The 20,285-nt window shown below is 40.8% G+C and overlaps 1 protein-coding gene across 1 annotated transcript in view; it reads left to right on the top strand.

Moving 5' to 3' along the window:
• Nucleotides 1-909: 909 nt before the first annotated feature.
• LOC146312310 (ankyrin-3-like) overlaps nt 910-20,285 on the top strand; it is a 150,170-nt gene continuing 130,794 nt past the window's right edge. Inside the window, exon 1 of the mRNA XM_084740369.1 lies at nt 910-1,627. Within this exon, the coding sequence (XP_084596495.1) occupies nt 1,514-1,627 (114 nt within the window). The 5' untranslated portion in view covers nt 910-1,513. The remainder of the gene's footprint in view (nt 1,628-20,285) is intronic.

The raw sequence follows: 20,285 nt of genomic DNA, 5'->3' as shown, positions 1-20,285 counted from the left end.
TTCTGATGTTTTATAGACCAGACAACTAATTGATTAATCAAGAAAATAATTGTTGCAGCCTTAAAAAAAAAAAAAAAAATATATATATATATATATATATATATATATATCTTTTATTTTTATTCATTGGTACATGACATTTTAGTGATGATTAAATTGACTGTTAATTGATTATAAATTTAATTTTAATTGATTATTCTGTTTGAGTCATTTTTTAAGAAAAAAATCAGAGGAGAAACTGATCGACAGATTAATTGATAAATGAAAATAACGGTTTCAGGAAAGACTTGAAAATCCAAAACAAACAAAGAAGATTGTGACAGGATTCATTAATCAATTAAATGACAAAATAATCAACAATGACATTTTGTTTCTTGTGTTTATTACAGCACCTCCGAACTCGACTTTTAAGCTGATTGGTTGAACATTTGGTTTGTTGTCGGTCGTTGTTGTATCGGTTTCTCTGTGATTCAGACAGTTGATTCATCGTCTTTGTAATTTAAATCCCGTTTATCGTTGGCCATTGTTTTGTTACAACCATGACCGAGGAGGAGGAGGAGGATCAGCGAAGAGGCTGAGTGTAAAATAAGTTTCATAACAGGAGCATCATGGCTGCAGACTTCCTGCACACTGTGCAGTGCTGGACGCTCAGCGTGTGTGTGTGTGTGTGTGTACTGTATGTACCCTGTGTGAAGTATCATCCTCCCCTTCTCTCTCTTTATCTCCTAGCCTGAGCCAGCTGGTACTAAGCAGAGGTATTCATCCATCCCTACTCCCTCCTTTTCCTTTTTTTTTTTCTGCTGTCCCAGCTGCTCTCTCTGCCCCCTCCTTTCTCACCCCTCCCTCCTCCTCCTCCTCCTCCTCCTCCTATCTCAACCTCCTTTCCACTGTCATTTCCATCCTGTTCATATGTCCCGGCGAGACGTTGCGGACTGAGCGTGTGTGTGTGTGTGTGTGTGTACATAGAGGATGGCTCAGTGCTCAGGTGCAGCAGGAGGAGGCAGGCTCTGGGAACCAGTCAAGCAGGCAGCAGGACCAGTTTATTTACCCAGAAGACAGAGCACTCTGCTGGGCTAGTGGCTGGAGCTGGAGCCCCCCTCTTGGACCTCCAACCCCTGGAGCTCTGCTGACTGAAACTGAGATTTTTTTATATTCTTAATCAGGCGACTGTGGATCATATTCATAAAGTGTTTTTGTATTCACTGCAATTGGCGCTTGTTTTGCACTTTGAGCAGCAGCAGCAGGAAGAGGAGGTGAAGCAGAGGAGCATGCACCGTCTCCGTCCTGCCCCACACTGGACCTTTGCATCTGCACAGTGTGGATAGCTGCTGAGGGAGATAAAGAACAAAAGGAAGAAGAGAGACACCTGTGAGGGCTCCTTCTCTGACAAAAGGAACAACAAAAAAAAGATAATTAGGAGCAAAGAAGAGAAGGCTAAAGAGGAAGACTTTGACTCCATCCATCCTCTCTGTTCATTCATCCCACCTGTGAGGATTAATTGGACTGGAGCAGCATGGCGCACGCCGCCTCGCAGCTGAAGAAAAAGGCGGACGAGAACCTCAACGCTGCGGAGGAGGAGAAGGAGAGGAAGAAGGCGAGGAAGCGTTCCCGCGAACCCAAGAAAAAGGTAGAGAAAGAGGTGGAGGAGGAGGAGGGAAAGTGATGGAGGAGCAGGGGAGAGAGGCTGGAGACGTGTCGGTCTAGTGGAGTCTAGGAGGTTCTCTTTTGTCATGATGCAGCCTCACACACACATGCACACACACATACACACACACACACGGACACATGCATGCACACACACCCAGCGTGATAAGCGGGGTGGTCCCACTGGGAATACTGAGGGGGGTGGGAGCGTGAAAAAGACAAGAGAAAGATGGATGAGTGGAGAGAACAGAAGAAAAGAAAACAGGAATCAGCTACAGAGGACAGACTGGTATTTTAGGCAGCGTGATGCTATTAATATGTTCACTCTGAGAGATGAGGGTTCTAAAGGGGTTCTACCTGAAGGGCAGCAGTTCCACCCAGAAACATTTGCCTCTGAAGACAGTCTTCTTTAAGGGGTCTTTGTAAGACTAAGGGTTCCTTAGCGTTTATCATTCTCCTGAGTGGGTTCTAGATAAAACCCCTGTAATATTAAGGCGTTCTCAGTTGAAACCACTGAGTGGGTTCTAGATAAAACCTTGGGAGTATAAAAGGATTCTCAGTAGAACCCTCTGGGTGTGTTCTAGTTAAAAAAAACCTTGGGTACTGAGTAGAACCCTCTGGGGGGGGGGGGGGGGGGTACTAGATCAGAACCGTTGGAATCTAACAACATTCTTGGTAGAAGCCCCCCCCCCCCCTTCCCAGGTGCTTGAGATAAAGACACTGGAATATAGCATTCTTGGTGGAACCCCCTGGGTGGGTTCTAGATAAAAACCTTGCAATACAACATTATTGGTAGAACTCTTTGGGTGGGTACTAGATGAAAACTCCTGGACTGTGTTATTCTTGGTAGAACCTCTCGAGTGGGTTCTAGATGAAACCATTAGAATATAAAAGGGTTCTTGATAGAACCCGCCCCCCAAGGTATGTTCGAGATAAAGACATTGGAATACAGTATTCTCAGCAGACCCCCCTGGGTGAGTTCTAGATAAAAACCTTGGAATATAAAAGGGTTTTCGAGAGAACCCTTTGAGACGGTTCTAGATTGGAATATTAAAGAGTTTCTGGTAGTACCCTCTTGTGTGGGTCCTAGATAAAAACCTTGGAGTATAAAAGGGTACTCTGGAGAACCTCTTAGGCTGGTTCTAGATGAAACCATTGGGCAAAAAAAGAATTCTTGGTTGAACCTCCTGGGTTTGTTAGCACCCTTAGATGGTGGAAAGATTCTGGATAGAACCTCTGAAAAGTATTCTGTGTGCAACCATTACACCATAGAAGGGTTCTCCTCTAGAACCTGTCATGATGGCTGCAGGGTGCAATCGTCATAGAACATTCTAGGTATAACCCTTTATATTGAGTTCTAGGTTGAACCCTCTGAAAGGGTTCCAGGTGGCACCTTTATAAAAGCTTCCACCAGGGACCAGAAAGGGTTCTCCTGTGGGGACAGGCTGAAGAACTCTTTATGGTTCTAGTTAGCACCTTTATTTGTAAGAGCGTGATCATACTGCAGAGTTATAAAATATTTCTGTTGTAATGACTCAGAAAAATCTAAAAGAAAAAATGTAAACGCTCCTTCAGATCAGAAAATCTCTCTCACACACCTGGTGGTTTGTTCTGTTGTAGAACCTGGTTGTATGTTCTCACACCACTCTTTGATAGGAGTGCGTGTGTGTGTGCGACTTGTCCTCAGCCGCCCTGCTCCGTCTCCATGTTAACTTTCCAGTATGAGAACATTTTTGTCTTCACGCCATCGTTCCTCCTCTGTTTGATCTCCCTCTGATGATTAGATATTTAGATGTGAAAGGTGTGTGTGTGTGTGTGCGTGTGTGTGCGTGTGTGCGTGTGTGTGCATGTGTGTGCGTGTATGTGTGTGTGTGTGTGAGAGAATTCAGAGAAGAAATCTGCACTGGAGCCTGAAGCATCAGCAGTCACACCCTGCGGTGCAGTTAGGTGTGGGTTGTTTTTGTGTGTGTGTGTGTGTGTGTGTGTGTGTGTGTGTGTGTGTACATGCGTCATTGTGCAAGGGCACACACAAGCATTCAGAGGATGATCAATAGGTCTGACTTGAAATCAATAATCATTCTCACTCCGTTTGACACAACAATTCAGCTGAAGTGGACGTTGATGTTCGCCTTCAGTGTCTGAATAACTTTCTCAACCTGTTTGCGTGTGTGTGTGTGTGTGTGTGTGTGTGTGTGTGTGTGTTTATTTGTTTAGCTATGATTGGCTCTGTGTTTAAAATCATTTGTGTTTGTCAGGGTGTGTACATGCTGACATTTGGGCTCATGCTTGTGTGTGTTTGTGCATGCGTGTGCTCACTAGCCTGAGGCTGTCATTAGTCCGGGGTTAGCCACCTGTCACAGAGAGTCAATAGCAGTGACCTCGTTACCATCAAGGTCAAAATGGATAGAGAGGTGAGGTTTCTTGTGGTCACAGGAAGTTGAGTTGATGTGACGTTCAATGCTAAAGAAAAAAATATCCCCTTGATAAGTCATAATTATGAGATAAAAAAAAAATCATAATTGTGACTTTAAAAAGTTGTAATTGTAATGAGATAAAAAAAAAAAGTCAAGGTTATGAGATAAAAAGTAAAAAAAACATAAAAAGTCAAAATTATGAGGGAAAAAAAGTTTTATCTAGTGTTTTACCTATCTCATCATTTTGACTTTTTATTTATGACTTACCATGGGGATATGTTTTTCTTTCACTGGGGGAAATGGATTTCCACAGAAAACTGACAAACTTGGAAAAACAGGTTTTTGAGATAAAACGCACGGGGCCAGCCTTCTGTTGGAGCAGCCTCTGAACACCAACAGAATATGGAATCTGTCTCAGCTCAATAGAATGACAGTAAAAACACCAAATAACTTGTTTTAATGATTTTTATTTGTTTATGATATGAAGAATTGTAAAATATCACTTCCACAATTGACAGATCACAGGCGAGAAACTCGGCATTTCATCCTCACAGCTGTTGTGAAGGTCACGCTGCATGCAACGTGCACAGTTTATATTGTGTTAATTTTAATGTTAAAATGGTGTTATTCTGCCTCAGTAATTATTAATACCAGCAGATAACAGACTGAAGTGGTCAGCTCACAGTTTTCCTTGTTGAATATTTGCCTAAAATAGGCTGTGACCAATGTTATTGTGACAGCATAGACAGAATTAGACCTTAAAGACAAGTTCATTTCCCAGGATAGTGATCATATATTCCCAGCATAGAAGAATTTAATCCTTACTCCTGAACACATCACACCATCTAACATTACAGAGACATTTTTCTCTTCCCAATGTTTAACCCAACTCGGCACCCATGAAACAAGGCCAAAGGAGTTTCCTGAAAGTAAAATTTAAAGTAACAGTGACCCGTTGTTTCTCTGGTTTGTCATTGTTTTTTTTTTCCAGACACAAGAAAATGATACTGTATTTGTAATAAATCTCATTCAGGTATCTGACATTCACCAGTTTAGTAAATTAGATTACAGCCACATTTGGCATCAGAATGTATTGATCCTCGTCCCCATGTTGGATGTGTAGTCGATCTACTGCATGATGACGTGCTTTCGTCAAACACTGAGAGGCAGGTTTCTCTCTGAATGTCGACACCGAGGAATCGGAAAAGCGTGAATGTGACCAAAGATGGACGAGGGAGGTTTGACCTTGACGGCACAAACTGAAACCTGAGCCTTTGTGATCACAGATTTGTGGCAACAGGTGAGGGGAAACGTGTTGCTGTAGTGTTTTGTGTGTCGGGTGACATCGGCAGTTCGTCAGTGTTTGTGGAGTAATGTTGTTGTTGGAGGCGGGGGTGGGGGGGTATCAGCTATCCTGGGCTCACTCAAGGTAAATCTATAACACTGTCTGCCCTGGGCCATTTCTTGGCACCAAGGGGCAAAAAATATCCTCCCTCTTCTCGGATCACATCACCTCAGTTACCTTTCCTTTCCTTGCCTCACTTCCCTGTCTCTCTGCCTCCTCCTGGCCTCACATCTTTGTCTCCCGCTCAGACAATTAACTGACACGACACTACACTAGATGTCAGTGTCTCTCCCTTTATCTTTTCATGGGTAACGCTTCAATTTCCAGGTCCCATAATTTCATGGTAAATACCTTGGTAATTACCAAGTAATAAATTTGAAATTTTGTAGAAACTTGCCCACAAAGTACCCCCAAATCACCTCAAAATTTCATGGTTAATTATGTGATAATTAGATAATACCATTTTCATATAGTTGGTAGTAACTGCCAAGCAACATATTTGATATTTCTCTGAATTTACCTGCAAATTACTCCCAAATTACAAAGTAATATGGTAAGTTTGCAGTTAATTTCAAAGAAAGTTCAAATGTGTGAAATGGTAATTACCACCTACTTGAATAAAAACCACACTTGTGAATTGTCATGTACTTACTATGAAATTTTGGGGTAATCTGCAGGTAAAATTCAGAGAAATTTCAAATATATGAATTGGTAATTACCACATATTTACCATGAAATTATGGGATCTGGGAATTAAAGTGTTACCCTTTTATGCACTCCCCTTTTTCTTGCTCCGTCTCGCAACATTTTGGTAAATATGCATATTTGCTTTCTTTCCAAGTTAAGGCAAGATCAATATCAATGTCATTTCTGTGCGTTATGTACCGAGACTGAGTCTGGTTGTGTTAGCTTAGCTTACAGTCCAGATGAAACTGTATTTTGTGAGTATCTTGCTTTCATATCTTGATGTATTTCTGGGTGAAACAGGTGAGGCAGGCCAGACGTAACATTAGGAGGAATTTCATTTGAATGTTGAAAAGCTGGCAGGTCATAATCCCATGTAATATGCTGTTGCTAGCTAGCTAACAAATTCATTTTAGCTCTGTGCCGCTAAAAGTTCACTGTTGGGTGGTCATGATATTTCGTGGCTGAAATTGGGTGGTTCGTTGCCAACGTATTTCTTTAGTCTATATACATATTTAGGGCTGTGACACTATTGATTTTTTTTTACCGCGGTGACAAAGCATACTGTCATTTTTGTAGTGTAGCTCGTTTAAGGAATATGGCAGTATGTAAGTGTGTGTAATGTGCAAGTGAAGGAGAGCGAGAAATTTAAACTTAGCAATAAGTTGTCAGTGTGGCAGTAAATGTACAGTTCAGGTTACAGTGTGTCAGTTAATAAACACCGCAGCTTCTCAACACCAACAAAAGTCTCATCTTTTGTTTCCCAACTCCTGAAATGGTGACGGGGATAGCCCTGAAGTAAGCTAACATTAAGCTAATGCTAACACTAGCGTTGTTGCAGTCATATCCCTTTGTCATGCAGCCTGGAAGTGCAGAGTATTCTTAAGAGGCATGGTAAAATAAATACAACAATGACTACAACTAGCAAGCTAATCTGCTAATCTCATTTTTTTTTTAAATGTTGCAATGGATAGAGATATTTAATTGGAATCACTCAAAAATATGTTTGTTTGTTTTTTTACTGTAACTAACTCTTTGAGGAGGGTCCAACTCAGTGTTTTATCAGGACTTTGATGAACTTTTATCATGTTATTTGCTGTTTCAACAGTCCAGCATGAGAGTGTTGGAAGTCTGTCACTGGATGAGAAACTCATACACAGACTCTGAGTGATTGAGTGAAATTTAGAGATAATGAAACTAATATGAATACAGAAACTGATGAAGTTCTGTATTCAGTCAGAGGGGGAAATTGGTCACATGACAGTTGCTTCCATTCTAGCTTACAAATTTATATGAGTATTGAGAAATATATAGTTTGATGAAATCACAAAGTAATACACATGAGTTTTGTCACTTTCAGACTCATTTTGAACTTCGAGCAGGCTTAATATTTTCATTTAGCTCGGTTCTTTCCAAAATCAAACACAAACAGAAATGTAAGAGCGACAATTTGCAGAAGTTAAAGTTGTTTCATAAAACCTTCACTTGGTCGATGATGAGTTGATTTTCTCTCTGAGTTTTTCCTCCTTTAGGACTCCCGCTCTCACTGCATGAAATTTCATCCCTTTCATCTGTAGCTTTTATTATAAATTGATTTCGGAATGCATTCCAGGCGTACAGTATGCTGCGTACAGTATGGTGTGTTTATGGTCCTTACAGGAAGAAAACAGCCGTGCATTATGAGCACCACTGAGACCAATTCATGGTACAGCTGCCATTAAAGCTATTAGCTGCATGCTTCAAACCAATGTGTATGAGTGAACTGCGTGCTTTTAAGCTGGAAAGCATGAACAAGTTGTGTCTCTTATAGCGCTGCAGTCAGTCATGCTTTTCAGATTGGCTGGCTGGTAAACAGTCTAGTACACGACAGGCTGATTGAATTCATTAACAGTGACCTGATTAACTGCTCCGCTAATTTTTTGTCCAGCTGAGAGGCTGATTGGTTGGAACAGCAAAGCTAAAACTTCATATTGCAGAGTTTAAAGGAGCAATATGTAGCAACCACACGTCCAAAAATGAATACTGCAGTCAAGGTAGCAAGTTTGAGTCATAAATGGTAAATTAGAGAAGTTGAATCCGCATAATCTATGGTTGAATCGAGTTGTTTCCCCTCCGCCCGCTCCTCCTCAGCCTCGAGGAAGCTCAGGCAGGCTGCAGGAACACTGCAGGAGCCTCATTAATAAAATGCACTTAGGATCAATTTTGATCTTGAGTATTTGACGTAGAAATTATCTTATCTCTGAGCAAAGTCTGCTGATTTTGTTATGTCGGGGTGTTGCAGTTTTGGGAAGAAATGTGCCCAGGCCTGTGGTGACAGGCTGTGGTTATCAATTAAAAGTGTGACAAATTAACAGAGACACACTCCAGAGCTTTATGTTCGGCTTTGTTTGTCACCCCACTACTCAGTCCACTAAACAATATAAATATATAAGTATTTCCTGGCTTTATTGTCCTCTACCATCGCTGTGGTCTCGTCTTCTGAACAGTTCACAGATGAGAAAACTCATCATTTGAAGGCACCTGTCTTCACTAAATTTTCTCTCTTCAGTTTTGAAATAAGCCACAAAGAAACAAAGTTACTTGTAATCTTTTGTTGATTTAATAATTTATTTTTCTTCTGAAGATGACCTTTAATCTTTGAGTTTTAGAAACCCAAAGAATTCTGTATTTCAAAAACTGTTTGGATGATTAAAAATTTAAATGGTTGCAAGGACGAGGATTTTTATGCTCAGTATCTTTTATGAATTGAACCTACGTGCACTGAGAACATTTTTATAAATGAGGCCCCAGGAGCCCAAGATGAGTGCAACCTTATAATCTCCTCCTCCACTGTAAGTTGTTCAGCTGTTGATAACTGTCATTTGTCTGTAAATGTAAAGTTAAGCCTGTTACCATGAAAGCAAAGTTGTAGTTCAGTGACTGCCTGCCTTCTGCCTGCCAAACTCCATTAACATTTTGCTCAATTTAAGTGCATTAACGTCTGTGCCTTCTACAAGATTATTGATGATTTCTTACGACTCATAAACAGACACTTACTCATTCTGTGAACATTCAGCGTTAATTTAAACTCTAAAAAACATATAGCTGGAAAATGAAAACAGTTATTCCTGCCCGCAAAGAAATTTTAAAGCTGCAGCTGAAGCATGTAGCATGTTTCCTTAATCTCTGGTGACATATGGTCACTTTATGATAAATTACAGTGAATATATTACAGATTTCTCCTTTAATATGCAGCGCATGATGAGCAGTCATCTTCTATGTTTGAAGCATCATTCATTTTGAAGGGTGTAACACAAATATTGATATTTGTGCAAAAAGCCATCTGTGGGCTGACCTTCTGAGGCAGTACAAGAGGGTGATATTTCTTTCAGCAGGGACTGAATTTGGCAACGGGACAGAATCTGTGCGTGCAACCAAATGGGCTTTAAGGCAGACAAGTGAAATGAAAAACACTCCTTTCAGTCACAGTTGTTGGCATCATTTCCCTTCTCCCACTTGTTTCTTTTATCATAGTGGATCTCATGCTTTTAGTGATGGTGTGGCGCCAGACTTTGAAGCACGTGGCGGCGGCTTCACCTCACCTCTACTCTGTCCTTCGTCTTTAATAACACAAACATGTATGCGCACATGTACAGGATATATTTAGACATAAATGGTTACTTTAGTGTACATGATCACATATATCCTGATCAGTCGTTTACTTTGAGTTTATCTATGCAAAAGTGTATTTATGCACAAGTTAATGCTGAACAAAACAACAATGAAGGGTAAGGTATAAGTCTGCCATTGGCTGCCTATGTCAGGCGACATCTTCCTCCACCTCCACTATCTACATTGCACCCTTTTTCCCAGTGCTAACCCCCAAACTAGCAACCTACACACTGAAAATAGCAAGTACCCTAACATGTTTGCTAACGGTACAAACGTAAATAAGCCTCATCAGCCTCAGCTGTCCTTTATGTTAAGTACTAATTAGCAAATGTTAGCATGCTAACTCACTATACTAAGTAAACATGGTAAACACTATTCATGCTAAAGTGACTCATTAACTTTCTAGTTTAACATTAACACTCTCATTCAGTGGTTTCCAAACTTTCTCTGGCATGCCCTCTTTTCAGAAGCCAAAAAAAGTTTGCACCCCCCACCACACAATTTTTTATCAATCATTGAGAATAATTGGGGATGGAAAAAAAGATTCACAAGTTGAATTTTAATTAAATAAAGGTTAGCAGGACATAGTCAGCAAACTTTTGTTTAAAACTAATGATACTCTAATCAGCTTCAGCTATGCTTTGTGTTAAGTGCTAATTAGCAAATGCTGGCATGCTAACACAAAAGAGAGATTGTAAAACATAGCTGCTGAACATCAGGCTGTTAGCATTCTCATTGTGAGCATGTTAGCATGCTGATATTAGCATGTAGCTCAAAACTCTTTATGTTGAGGATAATTTAGTGAAAAATGGCATTTCAGCCAAATGCGAAAAAGATGTAGGTGTTAAAGATGTAGCTTACTGGGGGATGTTTTTGGTGAGTTAATCTGAAAATATAAAGTGATTTACGTTTGGACGGGAGGGGATGACATCCAACACAGATCGTATCGAGATGAGAATTAGCGAGGGGGGATGGAAACGCTGCTTCTTCTGAGGTTTATTTTTGGGAAGGACTCGATTCTGGCTTTATTATTATTTTTTTTTGTTCATCTGCAGCCTCCTCTCCGCTCCCCCACCCTGCCTCCCTTCAGCTTTCCCTCTCCCTCCCTACACCGCTCTCTGTTTCAGTGCCTCCCTCCCTCCCTGCATCTCTGTCAGCTGGCAGAAGGGTGTATTGTTCTGCCACACTTCTGCTTCTGGGAATGGGGGGAGGAACCAGGGTACGACACACACACACACACACGCACACACACACACACACACACACACACACACACACACACACACGCACAGGTCCCTTGTGACCAGGCATTGTACCACATTAATCCCTTGACACTTATTTAAGCCAAGATTCATACTTGAAGCCCACTCATTCTTCCTGCTCTAAAGCCAGTGTGTCTATCTCTCTTTGTTCTCTCACACTCCACTAGATCTGGTGCCCATTGAAATATTGAGTACCTACATTTAAAAAAAAAAAAAATCATATGTATAAATTTGCATGACGGTTTTAAGAATAATAATTTGTCTGTTTGAGGGAAAGTTTTAATTTAAGTACAGGTGTTAAAAATCTTCAAGAATTTAATGAAACTGACCATTATCCAGGTGACCCATTAGTTTTTAAAGTCCAGAAAATGTCCCATTGGACCGAAAGACCATTTTTCTGACAGCCCATTATGCTGAAAACTAAAGTTTATTGCTCCAAAAATACAACCTCTCCCTGCAGTTGTTGGGGTTAGGGTTAGTGTGCTACTGGGTTACTGTTACTGGGCATTTGTTACTGGGTTTTTGGACAAATGGATTTTCGGTCCAATGGGGCTAATGAGATTTCAGAATAACAGAACATCGGAACAGTGGTATGGCTCCGAATTTACTTGTGCAACTGATCAGAAAACTTTAAAAAATGTTGCATTCAGTGAACGTCTGCTTTTTCGTGTCTTCAAATCTTACGTATTTTCAAAGAAGATTCATCTAGATCTACATTTTGCCATCATTAAATCCCAATAGTACAAAAAATGTTCCATTGAACCAAATGCCCATTGATCCGACAGCCCATTACCCCTAAAACAAAAACCCTCTGCTCTTACAGTTTCCCTGCAGTTGTTGCAGCTAGGGTTAATCTTCTGCTGTGTCACAGTTACTGGACACTTGTTTTCAGGATAAAGGACTGTCAGGAAAACTGACTTTCAGTCCAGTGGGACTGTTGGGGATTTGGAACAATGGGCAGTCAAAACAATGATATGACTCTGGTTTAAAAACCATTTGCTTATTTGTGTCTTTAAATCTTTTGTTTGTTCGAAGAAGATTCAGCAAGCTCTACATTTTGTGCCTTTATCATCATTAAACCCCAATGACAAATGTTCCATTGGACCGAAAGACCATTCATCTGACAGCCCATTGTCCCAAAAAACACACACCCATTTCAACAAAGGCCCATTGCTCCCAAATTTACACACTCTCCCTGCAGTTGTTAGGGGTGGGGTTGGAGTTAAGGTGCTACTGCAGGGAGAGTGTATATTTTCAGAACAACAGGTCTTCGGAGCAGTGGGTTTTTGTTTTCAGGATAATGAGCTGTTGGACACATGCACTTTTGGGCTGATGTGACAGTTTTTGGACCATTGGGCTTTGGAATAATCAACAGTCAGAATCATGGAATGGCACAGAATTTACTTCTGTAATAGTTCAGAAAACTGAGGGTTTTTTTGCAACTTTGAATCTTTCATGTGTTCAAAGAAGATTCAATAAGCTCTACATTCATCATTAATAAAAAGCAGTCACTTTTATAATGTATTTTCTGTAACACTGCTTCATACTGTACATACTCTTCATACTTTACACTTACAAGATTAGCAGATTAATAGATGGAAAATCAATTTGCAGCATTTTTGATAATCGATTAAGCATTTTTTCAAACAAAATTACCACAGATTCACTGGTGCATACAGGATTGTAAACTGAATATTTTTCCGTTCTGGACTGTTTTTTTGAACAGGTGAGGAAGAGATCGTGTTTGGCATTTTTCACAGCTTTCTCATACACCAGATGATCAATTGCTCGAGAGAGTAAATGGCAGATTGTAATGAATATTGGAAATAATCATTACTTGGAGCCCTTTACTCTTTCCCCTTTCCTCATTCTTGCATTCCTCGTGCCCCCTACTCCTTCAGTCTAATCCACTTTTCAGTCAATTAATCAATCACTTTTATTCCCTAAAGGCAGTTGATTGTGCTGTAGTGAAATGGAAACACAGGAGAAAATGTAAGGGATGTAAACATTGTGTAGGAATATAAAAATAAATACGTTTTTGGGGGTTACTCTGGCCACAAAAAGTTTTAACAAGCTAGTCTTAGTTTAGTGAACCCTAGATGTGTTTAAGGACTGCGTAGGTTTAGGGACAAAATAACACCTGGTTGGTTTGTGTTAAAATGATCACTCCTGCAGGATTTTCATAAATCTGGGGCTCCCATCTGGACACAACCACCTGAATCCAGAAGCTTTTCTGCTTATTAAGGAAAATAGGTATCAGAATATTTCCTTTCTTTACATTTTGTGAGTTAATTTTATTTATTTATCAAACTAAAAGCTTGTGGAATGCAGTGAAACTGTGCAAATATATTGGGCTATATAATATTTTTCAAAAAAGGGAAGGAAAAAGCCTAAAACATGTGGAGCATCCTGGAGCTGCAGCAGCGGATGCCGACACTGAGAACCTGACAGCACTCAGCAAAGATGACAAAGTCGGAAACGGGTGGGAGAGAGCATTATGAATTATAGAATGACTCCATTACAGAGCAGAGGAGGAACGACAGCTGGAGTGGAGGAAAGACAGAGCAGAGAGCCAAGATGACATCTGACAAGAAAAGCAAAGGGCTAAAGGAGGGTTAGAGGAGGAGGAGAGAGGACTGTGGAGATCGAGAGGAGGTGTCGGGTGGGAAGGAGTCTCTAAAGGTGGCGTGTTTCATGCCACCCTCGCGGTACAAGGCTGTAATGTGCACTGGAACACGGCTGTCGAGGGGGTTGCTGGGCCAGAGGATTGGTGCAGAGCCTTGCGAGCGTCGTGATTGGTGGACGGGGGAAGACAAGGCGGGGGGGTTGTGGGGAAATGTGGGATGTGGGGGAGAGGTAACACATAACACATCCCCAACATGCTGCGAAAAGAGATGGAGAGAATGAGGAGGGTGAAATCACATTAAAACGAAGGGGAATTAGAGAGATGTGGAGTTAGATGACGGAGAGCGATGGAGCTGACTTGTGGCGGGGAAAAAAAAAAAGAGGAAGAGTGGGCAGAGAGAGAGGGAGAGAAGATGAGGATGTTGTTAGTTAGAGCTTTTATCCTCCCTTCCTCTGCTTCCCTGCAGCTCTGTTATCTCCTCTCTCCTCTAAAGTGGAAGATCGACACTAAGAACTGGGACAGTCCATTCATTTATACACACACACATACACACACACACACACACACACACACACACGCTTACATATCAGCATATTCTCCTTTCTCTGAACACGCCACTGTTTTTGTTTTTCCTTTTTCTGCAGGCAGATTAGTGTTGAGCACAGTGACATCACAATATATCGAATTAATCCGACACCTCCATGTTTACATGCAGCTTTTACAGGCAGAGTTGCTGTCATACGTATTAGTCGCGGCAGGCTCCTGCAGGGTTTTGCTGTGATTATTGTCATATTAAAGGAGAAATCTTGTCATATATTTACTATAATAAATTTTAAAATGACCATCAGAGATTAAGGGAATGTGATGAAGTTGAAATACTCGCTTCTCTGACAACAATGTTACAGCTGCAGTGGCTTTCAAATTTCTATTGCAGCCCATAAGTTGTGTTGTTGTTTTCCTGTTTCACGTTAATTAGAGTTCAAATTAATGCCGAATGTTCGCAGAATGAGCAAGTGTCAGTTTTTGAGTGGTAAGAAATCATTAATAATCGTTTAGAAGGAGTAGATGTTTATAATGGTTAAATTGAGCAAAATGTTAATGGAGTTTGGCAGGCAGTCACTGAACTCCAGCTCTAGTGTGTGTACTTTCAGTGCAGTGGGTTTTTGTTATCTGTTTTTCTCATTTTGCCATAAATTGTGGTAAAATAAATTACAAGTTGAAGGAAATCATCCAGGTTAGGGTTTGTTTCTGATCACTGGACTCCTGTATGGCGGTAAACTGAATATTTTTGGGTTGTGGGCAAAACAACCTATTTGAAGACAGAAAATACTGAAGTATTGATCAATAGTTTTCACCATTTTCTGACATTTTATAGGCAAACTTCTATTAATTGAGAAAGTATGCGACTGATAAATCAACAGTGAAAATAATGGTTAGTTGCAACCCTAAAAACAAAGCAGAAAAGGCAGTTTAACGTAACCTGAGACAGCCGTCCTTAACTGTGGCACTTGTGTTGTTCTCTTTGCCCATGAACAATGATGTGGTGTTTCCTGAAGTCAGTGTTTCTGCACTAATCATGAAAAACCAGCAGCACACACCGCAATACATTACAGTACAGTCCTTACATGTTTCAACCTCATACTCCCATTCACTCTTACATTTTTGTTGCTGTTTTTATAGTCCAACTTTTGTGTTTCTGGTTCTTCGTCATGTTCGTCAGTAAATTTAAACTGACCCAGGTGTGAATGGTTGGTCTGTCTGCAGGTGTTAATCCTGTAATAAGCCAAATTACAGGGCTGTTAATTGTCTGTACTGTGATAGGCTCCAGTGAATGTTGCTGTGTGTTCCCCTCACACGTCAGGGTGACAGTATGTCAGGTTGTCGCATCAGTCATCAGCAGAAAAGACAACAGGTGAAAGTAGATCTACGGTTGGGGAAACGCCAGAATATCCTATGAAAAGAGAGGAAAACGGGGGGGAAAGGATTGTTTGTGCGCGCTCTCAGCGGGTGAGGTGTTGATCCGCGGCAGGGGTCCAGCACAGAGTCACGACAGAGACAGGATCCGAGGATGTGTGCTTTTGTGTGAGAGAGAGAGAGAAAAAGACAGGAGTATTCGCCACTGCTCTCTGCTGTCCTCTCAGGGTGTAGCGGACATTTTGAAGGTGAGCGGCAGGGAGGAGTCCTGCCTGGATCAGACAGACAGACAGACAGACAGACAGAGGCTTGCACACACACAGTTCACAGGAATATCTTAAAGATTTGCTTGTGTGCGACTGAAGAGTGAGAACCCACCTAGCAAAATTTGGTTGAAAAAAAGGCTTTGCCAGGACTGGTACCATTTAGTTCCATTATTTTGGAGGAAGGGCAGACATCTCTTTGGCCGAAATCTCCAAAACTCTGCAGCTCACACACAAATGTATATATTTTTGACTTGTCCCTTTAAGTGTGTACAGTAAAAACAGCTGCTCCAGTTGTTCCCAAGTCTTTGAACAGCTTCTGCCTTTAAAAAGAGCGTTTGTACTGTAATCTGTAGTGTAATTTTCTGTAGGTTTTGTTCCTTGACAATCCCAAAGTTCTTTAAAGAACATGATCGTACCCTTGGTAATGTTGACTTACAGGGAAAAACAGCAGCTGGCTCGCACCAGCCAGTCTCAGTCAGCCTCAATGTGTAAAATACTACTCCAGCAATATTAGAAACCATTATGAGCTTGTTTTGACAGATGCTTTTCACTGAGAACTCTCAAAATGAAACCGCTCAAAATCCGAGGCAGCCTGAAAAAGTTTCCGGCACAAATACAACTGAGCGTTTTGTGCCCTGGTCACGAATCATCATGGTCGTGTATTCCTGTGAATAGATGTTTCAGTCATTCATTAATCTGACAAATTTGGGGCTAAAATTGTCCATACATTGTCTGTCCGGCTTCAGATGTCAAGTCATTTACTTGGGTATTAGTAGTATTATAGTAGTATTTTATAAAACTAAAACTGTCCAGAATGAAAACTGGAATCCAAGATAGCACCCTGTTCATTCCAGAGGAAGTTTCAGCAGCCAAATTTAGGGGGATTTTCAGCTTCCAAGCATCCTTCCTTGGAGCATCCTTCTCTGGCTTGTTTGTAACACTCAGAATTATTTATTTATGTTTTTTTCTGATGTTTCTTTTGAAACTGATCACAAATTATAGACTTTTTTAGGCTAAAATCCACCTCTGAGTTCAGTTCTTGGTGCAGGGTGATTCCCAGCCTTTTGCACAGTGCATGCTGGGAGAAGCCCCCCCTCAACCTGGATAAGCACTATACCGTGCGGCTTTGACAGTGACTCCAGTTGGCTGCGCAGGATTGCAGCGGGCTGCTGTGCTGCACTCCTGCGTTTTGTTGAGAGCTTTTAAGGGTTTCTCAGTTTATTTATGTCCTGGCCCACTAACATTGTGCAGCGGTACGCAGCAGCTGAGACCACTCAGGAATCATGGAGTAACACTGTCCTCATTTACACCGTTCCCCGCTCCCTCCCTCTATATGCACCCTTGTTTTTCATTTATGTTCTCCACAGAGATCAGTACGCTTCTTCTTTCTATTTCGCTTGTAGCAATCTATCATCCGAGCTGTCATCAGACACTTCTGGGATTAAAGAGACAATACCATTAAAACAGCTTGTACATTTTTACACTACAAATAGGAAGAGAGCTGTCAAATACGGAGCCGAAGCCTCTGCATCACTAGCTTCTGTAACTCAGTGCAATCTCTTATTCAGCATTTATTCCATCTGTCTTTTTTACAGTAACACAGCTGCAAACGGCCTTCAAACACAGGACAGAAAGCAAACCAAGTCTTTTGCTAACTGTAGTCAAAGCTAAGCTACAGATAACTAAGTGCATTACAAGTATATGCTACAAAATGAAAAGTCTAAATACAATTTAAGTGAAAAATATGACTTTAAACCCCCAGTAAACATGCTTAATAAAACAATACTGACTCCACAGTTTAGTAGAAACTAAAAATAATAATTGTTGGCTGCTGTCATAAGTAGTGTATGGATGAAAGGGACATTTGTACCAAAGACATTCCCTCCAAGTGTTCCTTAGATATGGCATTCATGAGGATGGGATGGACATGAGGTCACAGTGACCTTTGACTGCCAAAAATCTTATCAGTTTATCCTTGAGTCCAAGTGGACATTTGTGTCAAAATATGAAGAAATTCCCCTCCAGGCGTTCCAGAGATATTTCATTCACAAGGACTGGGACAGACCTGGGGTCATAGTGACCTTGAGCTTTGACTTTTGACCACCAAAATCTATTCAGTCCCTTCTTTGAGTCCAGGTGGACATTTGTACCAATTTAGAAGAAAGTCCCTCAAGTCATTCTTGAGATATTGCGTTCACGAGAAGGGGATGGATGAGGAGTCTCAGTGACCTTTGACCTTTGGCACCAAAAACTCAATCACTTCCTTTTCAAGTCCAAGTTGACGTTTGTGCCAACTTTGAAGAAATTCCTTCCATATTTTCACATAAAAATTAAGTGTGTTTTGGGGGTTTATTTACCTGAATTTAACAAAGTTTTTAACAAAAAAACTACAACTCCCACATATGTAATAATAAGCACAAACAGTCTTCTGAGGTCAATGTTACATCTCTTTAGTTGTGATTTTGCTGAGGGTTTTTCCTCATCTGGATCAGGACCCAGATGTTCCAATTTCACTTCAGCTCTACAGTTATCCACAGCTGAGACGAGACGCATAAATACAGAATGTAGGATATCAAAATGGCGGGCACAGCCCAGTGTCTGTGTCTGGTCATGGCCACGAGGTCGGAGAGTCAGCAGAGAGGAAATAGCCGTGCTGATGTAGGACATACAACCAAAGTGCTCCATTGATTTTCTGAGCAATTCCTTAATTGCCTTTGGACTCTATGAGCTGTAACGCTACCGACCACGGCTCATACAGTACAACACTCCTGTTCTGTTTACTGTTTATTTCATCATGTCCTCATCTGGCTGTCTGTTTAATGTGTTACTGGCATATGGATGAAATAACAATATTGACAGCGGAAATGTGCTATTTCATCACATCACAATCGGAACATTTTTCACATAGATGGTCATTGAAAATTAAAAAAAGAGTACATAAAAGAATATTATTCTATTTTTTTTAATTCATTCATAAAACATTTACTTCATATTGATAAACTTAAGGAAAATGTTCATCAACATGCTCCCATTACCCTTCAAAATGCCTGAAATCCCCAAATACACAGTTTATAATAATAATAAACTTTATTTATATAGCATGTTTAATACAAAACAAGAGCTGTACACATCGAATTTATTATTCAATTAATGTCAATTCATTTTTTCAAATTTTCTTTGTTTTAAAAATATACTTTTTTACAGTGGTATTATCGTGTCTTGAGTTTTTGTCATTATTACATTATTAAAGGTTTTTTTTTTTTAAATATGATTGATGTCAAATGAGAAATCCAGTGTCAGTCAGGATGATTTTTCCTTGTTTGTGTTTATTTGTCTGACTTTTCTGTGTAATGAGTATATGATGCAGCTGTCATGAGAACAGGGTGTTGTTTCTGCAGACAGGGGTAGTTTGGTTCTTCATGTTCTCCACACACTGGCTGCACGTCCCTGTCGGTGCACTGTGTGCTACTGTGTGCTGCTGTGTGCTGCTGTGTGCTGCTGTGCGCTTTTGGTCTCGGCCAGATGTTAACTTATTCATGACCGGCGCTCTGTCTCTGTCAGAAGACATTAACCGAGCCGTGGTACAGTAGCTGACGTTCTCCTTCTTTCTGTCTTCTGTTTGGACGTCGTTGTGTTTGTGTTCTGCTGTACTTCAGTCACGCTGTGCGTTCTGACGCCCAGATGTGAACACATGCAGCTGTTTGAGCTGTGAGTGGACGGAGCTGACAGGATCTATGTCTGTCTGCAGGAGTCTGATTCTCTTTTTCTTCTCCGGGCTGGTCAGTGTACACTCTGAGAAATAAGGGTTCCAAAAGGGTTCCTCTTGAAAGGCTGAGGTTCTACCCAGAACCATTTGCTTCTGAAGAAATAGTTGTAAGTCTAGGGATTCCATTAAGACTCCCCTTTTTTATCCAAAGAACAATTTTTGAAATACTTGAATTCAGGGGATCTTTGTACCGTTATTCAAAAGGGTTCTCAGTAGAACCCCATGGGTGGGTTCTAGATAAACCCCTGGAATATAAAGAGGTTCTCGGTAGAACTTTCTTGGTGGGTTCTAGATAAAACTCCTGGAATATAAAAAGTTTCTCAGTAGAACCTCCTGGATGGGTTCTAGAGGAAATCACTAGAATATAGGAGGGTTCTCAGCAGGACCTCCTGGGTGGGTTCTAGATAAAACTCTTTAAATAGAAAAAAGATTCTTGGTAGAACCCTCTGGGTGGGTTCTAGGTAAAACCCGTGGAATATAAAGGGTTCTTGGTCGAACACCCTGGGTGGGTTCTAGATAAAATCCTTGGAACATAAAAGGGTTTTTGATAGAACACCCTGGGTAGGTTCTAGACAAAGAGTTCTTGGTAGAACCCACTTAGAACCCCTCATAGGGAGTTCCCTTCACAGATGGTTCTAGGTATAACCCTGTATGTTGGGCTCTAGGTAGAACTCTCTGATACAGTTCCATGTGGAACCTTTACAAAAGGTTCT

Source organism: Lutjanus erythropterus, chromosome 17 (assembly GCF_056507025.1).
Source record: "Lutjanus erythropterus isolate fLutEry1 chromosome 17, fLutEry1.hap2, whole genome shotgun sequence".
NCBI classification, from domain to species: Eukaryota; Metazoa; Chordata; class Actinopteri; order Lutjaniformes; family Lutjanidae; genus Lutjanus; species Lutjanus erythropterus.
Note: the sequence above shows the minus strand (reverse complement) of the source record. Positions and strands in the feature narration are given on the sequence as shown.